The sequence below is a fragment of the Carcharodon carcharias genome, chromosome 2 (genome assembly GCF_017639515.1).
Source record: "Carcharodon carcharias isolate sCarCar2 chromosome 2, sCarCar2.pri, whole genome shotgun sequence".
Taxonomy (NCBI): Eukaryota; Metazoa; Chordata; class Chondrichthyes; order Lamniformes; family Lamnidae; genus Carcharodon; species Carcharodon carcharias.
In genome coordinates this window covers 57,390,514-57,403,981 of record NC_054468.1, presented here as the reverse complement: position 1 = coordinate 57,403,981, position 13,468 = coordinate 57,390,514, and the positions used below count along the sequence as shown (strand labels likewise).

General features: G+C 40.7%; 1 protein-coding gene across 2 annotated transcripts in view; it reads right to left on the bottom strand.

The window, feature by feature from the left end:
* The window catches only part of LOC121273717 (WD repeat-containing protein 49-like), an 85,468-nt gene that overhangs the window by 44,796 nt on the left and 27,204 nt on the right, over window positions 1–13,468 (bottom strand). For both annotated transcript variants that reach the window (XM_041180883.1, XM_041180887.1), the window contains exons 9-14: window positions 12,594–12,709; window positions 11,488–11,618; window positions 8,102–8,206; window positions 5,266–5,427; window positions 3,766–3,953; window positions 1,077–1,274 (exon numbers count right to left, since the gene is read on the bottom strand). In XM_041180883.1, coding sequence (XP_041036817.1) covers window positions 1,077–1,274; window positions 3,766–3,953; window positions 5,266–5,427; window positions 8,102–8,206; window positions 11,488–11,618; window positions 12,594–12,709 — 900 coding nt within the window. The remainder of the gene's footprint in view (window positions 1–1,076; window positions 1,275–3,765; window positions 3,954–5,265; window positions 5,428–8,101; window positions 8,207–11,487; window positions 11,619–12,593; window positions 12,710–13,468) is intronic.

The window sequence follows — 13,468 nt, the reverse complement described above, 5'->3', positions numbered from 1 at the left end:
TTGTATCATCTACAAACTTCAAAACTATACTCCAAGTCCTGGTCAATTATAAATAACAAGGAGAGCAATGTTCCGAATGCCAATCGCTGAGAGACCCCAATGCATACTTCTCTTCCATCAAAACAACATATACCCAAGTTACCACCATCCCTTTAATACCATGTGTTCTTTTTTCAAATAGGTCTGCTATGTGGCACTTCATCAAATAACTTAAAAGAACTATTGTTTAAAGAAAATCTAGGGTAAAAGGATGCCCAACATCCTTTAAAAAATGTAATAGAAACAGCATAACTTTTAAGCCATGTAGACATAAAGTTCCAACCAATTGACAGACATTGCATCAATATTCTGCTGAAAAAAAGAATGGTATTGCAAGGCATCTTTTTTTTCGTAAATATTAAATAAGATTTTATTAGAATGACTAAATTATGTATGCATGTGTTTAAAATGTTAGATGCAAAAAATATTTCTTTAGCTCTATTATTAAACGTTTTAACAGAGAAGTAGATTAGAACAATTTATGAATTGTATTTAACTTTGTAATTCACACCATCTATTGAGTAAACTAAAGCAATTTGCTTTAAAATGTTTGCTACCAAGTATAAGAAACACGTATCGCTAGTTATAAGCAGCAATTGAGTATGTGTATTTAACTCCAAAGTACAAAAGAAATCAAGGCATTGCTGACTTTTGGTTCCTCAGTGTAGCTGTTTCTGTGCACCTGCTGTCCTATTGATAATATTTGGATAGCAGTACAAGTGGGGAGTATGCATACTTAAATCAGTGCATAGAATACTGCTTTCCAACCTAAGAAAAGCTACTGGGGTAGTTTGCTCTTGATAATTGGTCAAACGCAGAATGGCAATCCAGATAGCTGCCTCTGCTCCATTTTGCCAAACTGAGTAAAACAATGCAAGACCAAGTTTTGGGAGTAATTCTGATTGTCATGAACATCCTATATTAGCAGCACTGTGCTGCATTTTTGAAACTAAAGTAATGAAGATCATGGCAAAGCATTATTTTCTTAACCTGCATACATGCAATCAACATGATAATTTAATAAAAATAATCTGTACCTGTCCAAATACACCAATTACTGATCCAGAAATGTCACTCAAAACAATGCTGCAGTCAGCAGATGCAGAAAGAATTAGCAAACGGTCATCCTGCACACAAGTTTCAAGGTGATTGATGCAATCGTTATGAGCTTGTATCTCTGCCACCATTGGTGGAAGTTGAGTAATGACAATGTCACTGGAACACAAGCAGTAATCCTAATCAAAAACAAACAGAACCACAATGTGCAACTTATTTCTTCACAACAGCTGACAAATAACAATGTTCATTTCCAGGTGAGATTAATATTATTATGTGAGTAAAACTTTGCTCATCTGCCTGCAAACAGTAAAAAAAACAATAAAATCGTATGAATGTTTGTGCATGGGACAAATGTCATAAACAAATAAATTAGATTGAGATGATCCGAGAGTGAAGTTACATACTGAACAATAAATCATGGCCCAGGTCTTCCCAGCAGAGGCAATGATCATCAGATTGCCGCTGCGATCCAAAATTCCCTTGACTTGATGCTGCTGCACATTTCTACCAAGATCTTCAAGTCCAACTTTCCTAGAAATGCACAGTGCAGTGCTCAGAGAGCTCCGTCGAAGTGGAGTAGGGTTGGAGGAAGACAGGGCACGCAGTTTTTACAGCACTGGCTGCTGCATGGTAAGTATAAAGGGTCAGTTTGAATATTAATGAATGATTATTAGTGAATGAATGTTAGTGGACGGGTAAGTGAATGTGTGAATGATTGAATGGGTAGTTGGGTGAGGTAGGTAAGTGGGTAGGGTGGTAGGGGTGAGAGGTGGCAGGTGAGTAGGTGGGTGAGGTGGCAAGTGGTTGAGGTGGCAAGTGAGTGAGGTGCTAAGTGAGTGAGGTGGCAGGTGGGTGTGGTAATAGTCTGGTCCAGTCGAAGGGGTAGTCGGTTTGGGTCGGGTGGGTAGACAGTTGGTCAGGGGGTGTTGTTAGGGGAGGTGATTAGGGGGTTAGTTGTGTAGTTACCCAGATGTTAGGCTAGGTTTAAATCTGTTTAACATTACCTGTGTAACTATTCAGGTAAGACGGGAGGTCTTATGGGGCAGTGTTTAGCGTCACTGCCTCTGAGCCTGAAGCTCTGGGTTTGAGTCCAAGAAAGGTCATAGTTTGACCAAACATATTAATTACCAACCTTTAAACCTTTCCAACACAGCTGTGACAGGCAGTAGGAGCAGACAGCCTCCTGCCCGACCATGCTTGGTGTGGAGTAGCGCTAACCTATATCAAGCTATAACCTCTGGTGACAGGCAAGTGACCTGCTCTAAGAAAAACTAGCTATGAAAACAGATGTAAGCATGTGCTTTGTTTGCCTCATGCACCACTAGGTGGGGGAAGAGAAATAAAGAGTCAATTAAGTCCCCTGGAACTGCTTGAAGTCTCTAACTAGCTCAGAGTCAAAGACATTTGTGGAGCGTCCCAGGGAGCAAGGGAATTGCCCATCAGACGTTGAAACTTCCCAGGCACGTAGATCTGCATGAAAAAATTTCCATGGAGTCCAATGTGCATCTTCAATTGTATGTCTGGTCTCCGACAATCTGGAGACCGGAAGATTTGGACTCATGTTTATAAACGAATAAACGGATAACAAATGGGTCTCTAAGTTTTAGGTTAGTGTCCAGTTTAACATTAAAGTCCACAAATTTATGAATAAACTGTTACTGTTCGATTGTGCTTGTAAATATTCAATTTGGACAAAAGCAATGCTGGTTCCTCTGTTTTTAAGGTGAAATATAGGACTCTGAGCTGATTTAGGAACAAGATTTATATATTAGTGCACGACACACTGCAAGTTGTATTACCAGAAAAATTACTAACCAATTAATCAAATCACTTTTCTCTATTATGTTTAAATTAATGTGGTAAAACTTAACTACTTGAGAGAATACTCCTGCTGATAAATTGTTTGTTACGATTAGTAGGGTACTCGGGTAATAAAATCTAGACTTTCTCAGAGCCAGGTCTGGAATGAGCATTCAAAACTAATTGGAAAATAGTCCACACCTGGAGAACCAGGCTTCAGGGGGCTAATCTCACAATCAGAAAATCTCAGAACATCTTGGGCATGCAGCCTGTCATCTTCCATCCATTATGGATTGAAATAGTTTGAAATTTTCTTATGATGTGCTTCCTGGGAGTGCTGGATTATGCAGCTGCCCTTCAGATCCTTCACAATAAAAGTTAGCTGGTCTGAAATAAAGTCTAAGCGGTGAACAAAAGCATAGCTCAATTTTGGATGTTACACACTGATGGAATTAGCACCACATTCTTAAATAGTTAGACAATTAAAACATAGCACTAACTTCAGCATTTCTTCATTTGAATTCAATCAACAAATGTAGCTCCACTAATTGAAGGCCAATTTTCAGAGCATTCAATGTTTAGTTCTTTTTTGGGATGTGGGCATCACTGGCATTTGTTGTCCATCAATGATAGTTTCAGGGTCACCATTACTGAGACTAGCTTTCAATTCCAGAATTTATCATCTGCCTTAGCGGGATTTGAACTCATGCCCCCAGAAAATTAGCCTGGGCCTCTGGATTACTAGTCCAATGATATTACCACCATGTCATCAACTGTCCCTAAAATTCATTGTAAGTAGATCATCACTTGGAAGTTAATGGCCACAGAAAGAAAATAGTGCACATAAAGCAAACAAAGTTTCTTTACCTGTATGTTCCAAACTTTAGTATGTCCATTCACATCCCCTGTTATAAGATAGTCACTATTTTTATCAACTGTCATAATAATGGATGCTGCATTTGCATGGGCCTCAAACTCAGCCAACAGAAGGCTTTTAAAGGTATTCCAAAAACGAACAATTCCACAACCACCACAGGCTACAAGGTTTGCACCACCTAAAAGTTTAAAAAGAAAGTCCAAAAATATTTACTTCTTGTAAGGAAATCACTATTAGTTGCAAATCCAAATAAATACACAAGCAGAACCATGTCTTTTATAAATTTTCAATGTACGGATGGAAGTTAATAAATTATTAAAAAGGATGATATCTTCTAAGATACAATTAATTTTCTAAAGCTACCTTACATCAGTTTCTGAATCATTTGAATGGCATGCTTTAAATACTTCCCTGCTATTGAACATATTAAGTAAAAACTATTTTTAAGTTTTTAACTCATTGAGTGACAAGTGGTCATTTGTTTAAACTTAAGTTCTCCAACATTAAGATGTTAATCAAAAAGAGTACAATAGGTGGATTATAATTTACAAATCTAGGATTGATTTTTTCATTTCCAGTACTGCTGCTTTTCTATGGGATGAATTTTCCCTCATGGGTTGGGGGGGGTGGTGGGGTGGGTGCAGGAGTGAGCGTGCCTCCGATTGGGGGGAATCCCTCAGCCAAGAGTGCACGAAAGAGCGCACTCATCTCCCTGAGGCTAAGCGCTGCCTCAGGGAGATCGGCGCCAAATTTAAAAATGGTGAAGGGGCAAAAATAATATTTCCCTAACGTGTCCCCCCATGTGACACTGTCACATGAGTTGGGACACGTACATCACTTTTAATCAACTAGATATAGTTAGCAGCCATAGCCATGTTATCCTAGAGCAGAGATAGCAACTATCCAAAGACCTCTCTTCCTTGTTTGAATATGCTCTTTGGACAAATCAGGCCAAAAGCAATCTTAAAATATTCATGGTTGAACTATCTTATTCTTTTGACCGATTAGGATAAAATGAATCCAATTAGCGAACCTTCAATTCTATCTTCACGCTCAAAACACTGCTGACACAAAATTATCTGAGGATTATATCCACCCTGTTGTTGGCTTTCAATTTGCGCCGGATGGGAAAATGGCCAAATTGGAAACCATTTGTAAAGGTGTACTGTTTTGTAAATTAGCCTTCAAATCCTCAACCAAGGTACTGAAAAAAGCCTGAGAAATGATCACTATCATATAATATTTATTACCTGTGTATTTCTTTTAAATTAGAAAGGGATATTCCTTTAAATAGATTGATTTAAATTATATAATCTTGCTTTTTATATTATTTTCTGAAAAAATGGCAATATTGTTCCAGATAAGTTAAACTACAGTATTTTAAATATATCTTTTGATTGAAATGTGAATCGATCAAACACAACAAAGGCATATAACGCATGCATAAATACTGCATTAGTGTACACACAGAAGTAATTGTGCTTTCTCACCTGCAATGGAAACATTCTTTCTGCCCTCCAGAAAGAATAGCCTTGAAACTATGTAGTTAAATTCATTATCCTCACAGTCAGCAGTAAACAATGAATATCTATTTGAAACTGTAGTAAAATTATCTATAGCTTGAGGTTCTTCCTGTTGATGTAGTAGGTTGTCTGCAATGATTTTTTAATATATGAATCAGGAAACCAGAACATACATGCACTAACAGTGAAAAAATAAAAATGTAATTATCTTACTTCAATATACAATAAAAGTTAACATTTTAGAAAAGTAATTAAGTTAAATTGAACATTTTTATGTGTAGAAACTTATAATTTGAATTATTTGGACTTCTATTTATTACAAAGTTTGACAAATTAATCATTCCATATTAAATTCCAAGGCCTGGATTTTTCCTATGGCAGGCGGGCTGGGGGCGGAGCCAATCGCCACCTGCGATCGGCTCCATGCTGTCATTTTACAGGGGCGAGCCAATCAAGGCTTAACTGGCCCACCCAGCATAACACGCAGCCAGTAGCGCTTAGCGTTAACTGTGTGGGCGGGGGAAGGAGGGTGATTCCTGCACATGTGTGTGAAAGAGCGCAGCAATCTGCCTGAAGCATGGAGCTGCCTCGGGGAGATTGAATGGATAATAAAACAGGTTAGTTAATGAGGTAAAAATTTATTTAAACATGTCCCCTCATGCGACAGTGTCACATAAGTTGGGACATGTTTGTAAAGATGGGAACATTTTTTCTTTGTTTTATAAAAGCTTCAGGAAACCTCATCCCACCCGTGGATGAGGTTTCCTGAAAAATGCGAAGGCCACTTGGGCTTTTTGCCTGCCCGCCATCCTTAAGGTTGGACAGGCAGTGTTCCTAAATACTTTAATTGATTTCTTACTGGCCTTAATAGGCCATTGACATTTTGGCGGGCTTGCAGCCAACTCCGGCGCATGCCCGCCAAACAAAATGTCATGATGCCGCATGATGACATCGGGACGCATGCCCAACGTCATTTTATGCATCGGTGTGTTGGGCCGGCCACCACGCGCTGACCAGGAGATTCAGCCCCAAGCCTTATTCTGTTTTAAATCGTGAATAACTCTTATAGCGAGGCGTGTTTCAATGACTGTTCACACTGTTGCCCCCGATGAGGACAAGAATTCAGTCAGGGAACAGTTTTGCCGCAAGATTTTATGCCTGAAGTGAAGGCAGACATTGAATAAGCAAAGCCAAATATGGGTGAATGTGTTCAAAGTAGATATGGGAGATAATGTGAACCATATAGCACCTTTTCTTACATCAACGCCACAATAATGTATGAAGATTGTAATGCTAGTAGTTATACAGTGTTCTTGAAATAGTGGGCCATATTTTTAAAGATTTAAATCACCCCATTCCCACCAAAAGGTAGAATTAATCTTGGGTCTTTTGATTCACTCAGCAGTCTAAACATCAGCTTTAATAGGCCCCTCTTCTATCATAACCCAATAACCAGCTACTCCCCCTCTTCTATCATAACCCAACAATCAGCTACTCCCCCTCTTCTATCATAACCCAACAACCAGCTACTCCCCCTCCATAGTTCCAGACACTCAATGTTTGCAGTAACCAATTCCCACCCATCCCAACCCAGGCTCCACATCATGGACAGAGCTGTCTGGAAAATGCTCAAGCCTGTCCAGAAAATGCCAATGAGGCTAACCGTGGGAAATTTACCAGGGTCAGTGTCATCAGATGAGCAGAAAGCCGGCCTCACCAGTGGAAAACTTAGGAGCAATCCTTTTCTAGTGTTAAGTGTGTTAAAAAAAAGGAATATTATTTGAAGTGATCTCATAGGGTAGAACGTAATGCCCTCCCATGTGGAAAGTTGGTGGTGGAGTAGGGGAGGGGGGGCATGTAATTAGGTGGGAGGGTGGCCAGAGGGGACTCCACAACCTTCTCACCACTGCCCAGTATTAATCCAGCATCATGCAGAGGCTTGCCACTCAGGGTGCACAACAAGCAAACCTGTGCAGAATTGCTTGCAGGCTCAGAGAGGAGGTACCTCATTCAAAGGCACTCAGTGAGGGACCTGACATCAGGAAGGGGTAAGGGTCTTGCTGACAGCCCACCTCCTGACCTTGCTGCTAAACCCCCTCTCCCACCACCTCCCTCCTGTCATCATTCGCCTGTGACCTGGAACGCAGTGACGATCATAGGCCTCGAGTGGGTGTTGTACCAGCAGCAGCCACTTCCTCCCTGGTGGCGCTGCCATTCAATAAAGCTGCCTGCCTCTGATTGTCTGGCAGCTCTCCGACGGCAGAACTTCCACGCCGGAGGACCTTGTTCCTGGGAAGGCCCACTGCTCCCCAGATAACATAGAAGCAAAGGAGCTTAGGTGCAGGAGTAGGCCATTCAGCCCTTCATTCCTGCTGCACCATTCAATAAGATCATGGCTGATCTAGCCGTGGTCACAACCACTTTCCTGTCTGCCCCCATAATGCTTGACTCCCTTGTCTATCAAAAATCTGTCTAACTCTGCCTTGAATAACTTCAATCACCCAGCATCCACTGCTTTTTAGGGAAGAAAATTCCACATACTAGCAACACTCAGAGAAAAAAATTCTCCTCATCTCTGTCACAAAAGGGAGACCCCTTATCCTTAAACTATCTCTCTTAGTTCTAGTATTAAGTGCCTGAGTGGCATTCAATGCAGTGGCCTTCCCTAAAAGAGGTGAAGCTTAACTTTCACCGGCTCTCTAGCCAGAGGGCAAGACTCATGTTGCCTTATTATATCCAGCCCATAGTGTCACTAGGAATAGAAATTGAACTGCAAACTTGAATTAGATAGAATTACACTTACATTTACCTGGTTTAGACTTCAGAACTCTATTCAAACATGGGTGAAATCTAGATGATGCTTTTTCAGAATTATTATTCCATAATACAATTTCCCCATCATAGCTGCCTGTAGAAATCATATTGGGATATTATTTATAGTTAATTAAATGCTGATCCCTTCACAAAAAATTGACACCAACCAAATATCAATTTAACTTTCAGCAGATCATAGAAAAGGCAATAGAAAAAAACATATTTTTTGGCATAATGCGCCTTTTAGGATTTGAATATTTATCTGAGATGAAGGTTGAACATAGAAACACAAGAATGACATAATGCCATTTAGCCCCTCATGCCTCTTCAACCATTCACTTAAATTATTGCTGCTCTATCTACCATTGTTCCAAATTCCTTGATGTCTTTACCTAAGAATCTATCAATTTCAGTCTTGAAAATTTCAACAGACCCGGCATCTACAATCTTTTTGGAGTGAAGGTGAGGAAAAGATGAAACAAGAGGAAGATGTAATAAACACCACTGAAATTGTGAAATATCATATCAATTCTGAGTTACAACAACAGCATGTATTTAATGTAATGCCTTTGATGTAATAAAATATTCTAAGCCACAATTGGAGATACTAGGTCAGATGACCAAAAGCTTGGTCAAAGAGGTAAGAAAGTGAGGTTAAGGGGCAGAGAGGTCTAGAGGGGTAATTCCAGAGTTTAGAGCTTAGGCAACTGAAGGACAGTCACCAATGGTGGAGTGGTTAAAATTGGAGAGCCTCAAGAGGCTAGAAATTTTTGAGCACTGATATCTTGGAGGGTTGTGCGGCTGCAGGAAAGTACAAAAATAGGGAGACATAAGGCCATGGAGCAATTTGAAAACAAGGATGGGAGTTTGAAAATCAAGACATTGCTTGACAGGGAGCCAATGTAGGTCAGTAAGCATAGGGGTAATAGGACTTGGTGTGAGTTAAAGCATGGATAGCAGATGTCCTCAAGTTTACAGAGTAGAATGTGGAAGACTAACCAATAGGGCATAGGAATAGTCTAGAGGTAACAAAGACAGGAATGAGATTTCAGCATCAGATGAGCTAAGATCGGGGCAATGTTGGCAACATTATGGATGTGTAAATAGGCGGTCTTAGGTCTTAGTGATAACTTGAAAATGTGATCAGAAGCACATCTCAGTCAAATATGATGCTAAGGTCTTGAACATATGAGTTTAGTCTCAGACTGTTGCCAAGGAAAGGGATGAAGTTGATAGCTGGAGAATGGAGTTTGGAGTGGGGATCGAAAATAATGGCTTCAATCTTCCCAATATTTAATTGGAGGAGATTTCTGCTCATCCAGTACTAGATATTGGATAAGTAGCTTGCTAGTTTAGCAACACTGGAGGTGTTAAGAGAGGTGTGGTAAGATAGGGCTGGGTACCAACAGTGTATAATTGGTAACTAATCCTGTGCTTCCAGCTGGTGTCAACGAGGGCAGTCTACGGATGGGAAATAAGAGAGGGCCAAGGTTAGACCCTTGGTGGACAACACAGTTAATGGTGCAGGGGCAGGAATAGAATTCATTGCAAGTGATTCATGGGCTACAATTAGAAAGATTAAAATGGAACCATGTGAGGCAGTCCCGCCCAGGGGAACTGTGGAGAGATATTGTAGAAGGATCCTAGTGATTCACCTAGTTCTGCTGAAGGGTCATGAGGACTCGAAACATCAACTCTTCTTCTCCGCCGATGCTGCCAGACCTGCTGAGTTTTTCCAGGTAATTCTGTTTTTGTTTTGGATTTCCAGCATCCGCAGTTTTTTGTTTTTATCTTTGTATGGTCTAGTCAGATCTGGTAGTCAATGGCTAAACCAGTGTCCGCCATTTTGTTTCAAGTCTGTGTCCCTTGGACTTAAGGGAGTGAAGATGAAGATCTTACCGGGGAATGGTCAGGGTGAGATAGTGCAAAGATTTTATTGTGAATTAGGGCATCAAAGGTGGAGGTAAGGGTGTGGCTGACCAAATCCATTGCTGCAGAATTGTTGTGGTGAATGGAGGGTCAAAGGATAGTTAGGGTTTTGGAAGTGCAATCGTAGGTGAATTGGGGGATAGTTTTATTGAGAGGTGGATAAAGGAGGTGGGGTTGAGGCGTGGAAGGGGGATATGTGTGGAGAAAGATAGAAGGAAGTGATCAGAGACGGCCTTATCTGTGATACGATAGGACTGACAAGACCATCAAGATGGCAAGGTTAAGTGGGTGGCTGTGAATATGGATTGTGGAGTTTACATGGCGGGAAAGATTGAGGAAGGGTAAGAGGGCAAGGGTCAGAAGAGAGAGGACACAAGAGATGGATGTTGAAATCACTAAGCATGAGCAGAGGCTGAGGGAGAAAAGCAGTGAAGATATCTCAATGAGAAAAATATTATTATATTTGGGAGGGTGGGATTCCCAGCCTAATTTCTCAGCCTATTGTAGATTTCCTATTGGGCCATTACATGTTTAATTTGCATTATCTTCACCAGTTAAGGCTTCTTATCTGGACTGGAGTGAGTAGAGATGTTATGTGTGGAATTTAATGTCACCCCCCCCACCCTGCCGCAGAGATGAGTTTGGAGATGGGGGAGGTTTTGTGAGCGGGCAGGAGTAAGTAGGGTGGAGATCCTGTCACTTAATGGCCTCATCCCACCACTACTGGTATTCAACCAGTGGCAGGTCGGGGACTTGCCATCCAGGAAGGCCATCCAGTGAACCCCGTCAGGTTTGCCAGTGTTGTCCTTCATTCACAGGCACACTGTGCCAGATCGAGGGACCCGGCATTGAAAAATGAGGGCACACAGAAATCCAGCCCTCCGACCCCCCTCGCCAGCAATCCCCTCCCTGTGACTGCCATCCCACCCACACTCACTTCCAGTTGGGGATCCATAGCCCATCATCTGGTGGTGTTGCTGATACTGGAGAGCTGCCAGCCTCTGTTTGGTCAGCAGCTGTCAGGGACAGTATTTCTGCTATACTGGGGGATTAATTGGACAGGAGGTCCAACGCTGCCCAAGAGACCTCCTAGAGAAAAATAACACAGGGTGGGAGCCATTTTCTCCATTCTCCACCTGGTGGGTGAGACCCCCTTCACCCACATTAAATCCAGCCTATATGTTTTACTGCACATTTTATGCTGTTCTGTGTACACTCCTATCTACATATACACAAACACAAAAAACTTAACTCAAGATATCTACTGAGAGAAAAAAAAATGTTTCAATTAGGAAAAATTGGCTTCATATATGATAAATTACCAGATTTGATACAAATAGAAACTCAAGTTATTTATTTCGAATTCATAGTCTGTCTAATCACTTGAAGAGCTGAAAAATCATTTTAAAATTGCTTCAAGACTTAAAATATAATGAAATAGCAAACCTGTTGCAAGGGTTTGAGGTGGTAAGAATGCTGCACAAAGAATGTCATTTTGATGCTCTGCTTTCCCTTTCCATTCTGAGGGTTGAACTAAAAATTCAGTAGGAGTATCCATTCTGAAGACAGTAATTATTCTGGAGGAAAAAAATTAAATATTAATATAATGGCGCAAACCTACAAATTTCAAAGTTACCAATTTTTCAGCTCTCTAAGTTAGAGATGTCTCTAACAACAGTGGAATAGCTGAATGTGCCTGTTAATTTATACAGGAAAAGGGCTGTCAACTGTGATCCAGCAATTAAACTTTGACATTCCAACACACCATGTCATCGAGTGATATACATAGAACGCTCAAGATATTCCCACATTCTCAATGCTGAGCATACTACCAGACACCAACTGCAGTCAGAAAGGAAATTTGCACTTTTATAGTTGCTAGCACAAATGAATGTTGGCAAATGTCTCGGCGCGGTTTCTTTATTTTTAATTTGTTCATGGGCTGGCCAGCATTTATTGCCCACCCCTAATTGCCCTTAAGAATTGAGTGCCATTTCAGTGAGCATGGATCTGGTATCACATGTAGGCCAGACCAGGTAAGGATTTCCTTCATCACTGAGCCAGATGGGCTTTTTACAACAATAGTTGTCATTAGGCTTTTAATTGCAGACTTTTTTAAAAAATTAAATTCAAATTTTACCATCTGCTGTGGTGGGATTTGAACCCAGGTCCCCAGGGGATTGCCCTGGATCTCTGGACTAGTCCAGTGACAATATCACTACATCATCACCTCCCCAACAGACAAAGCTACTTGGGTCTAGGGGGTGTGTTGTCCTTTAAGTAAATAATAGTATTGTAAATCTCAGGAATCTAAGAAAGGTAACAGAGCTAATGGGCCATAATGAAAATGGCCTTGACTGGTAAAAGTAACATTACAAAAATGGACTGCGCTGTAAACCTTAAGCCAACAGAAAATATAAAATCATCTTTTAAAATCTTATTTAAGTTCAAAGCTGTGTGCAACAGTTTTAAAAAAGCAAGGAAAGCAGGTTAGTTTATACAAGATTATATAAATATAGTTTGCTGATTTTCAACTTCTGACTGTAACATACCTTTCCCAGCCTAATACCAGAATACTCCTTTTTAATATCAGGATCTGGGAGATATCAGCTGCTTGGTCCCTTCCTGCATTCAATTTATGGTGGCAATGGCCATTGAAATCCCAAATCTGTTAATACAAGGTACAATTTCAAGGATTACAATTTCATGAACAGAATGTTTCATATTATATGGGTCTAGCTAAATTTTGAAATTGAAGGACACAGATATTCTTTTTTGAAACTGCATTGATTATTTTTATGTTAAGTGAATTTAATGTTACACAATAATTTCTCACTTAATATTATAGTTGAGTTCCTGAAAATTGCAACTTTAAATGAAGCAACATTAAGTGAATCAGACTTTCTCATTGGAACTAATGTAAAACCTGTACTTAGGTTCTGAGACCTTTCGCATCAGAAAAAATATTACACCCTGTAACTTCAAATATTGTACATTCCTTAATTCCTATATTTGTAAAAGGAATAATTTTTAAAATAAAATAAACTTAAAAATTGCTAACTCTTTCTATTTACCTCCTGCTCCCTGATCCTCCTGCTTGCTAGCCTCTCCTGCTCATCAATCCTCCTGCTGGTCGACCCTTCCACCTGTCAACCCTCCCACACCCAGGTCCTCCAACTCACTGACCCTCTTGCTCGCTGCTCATCCTGCTTCCCAACCCTCCCACTTGTCATTTCTCCTGCTCCCTGACCCTTCCACTCTCCACCTCTCCTGCTCTCTCTTGCTTGCCGCTTCTCTCTCCCAAACCTTCGCTGAGTGGCGGCGAGAGGGAGGGAAGTGAGCAAGGGATTGAGAGGAGCTGTGGAAGGGAGGGTTAGGGAGGGATGTGGTGAATGGGAGGGTCAGGGACCAGAAGAGTCGGGGAGCA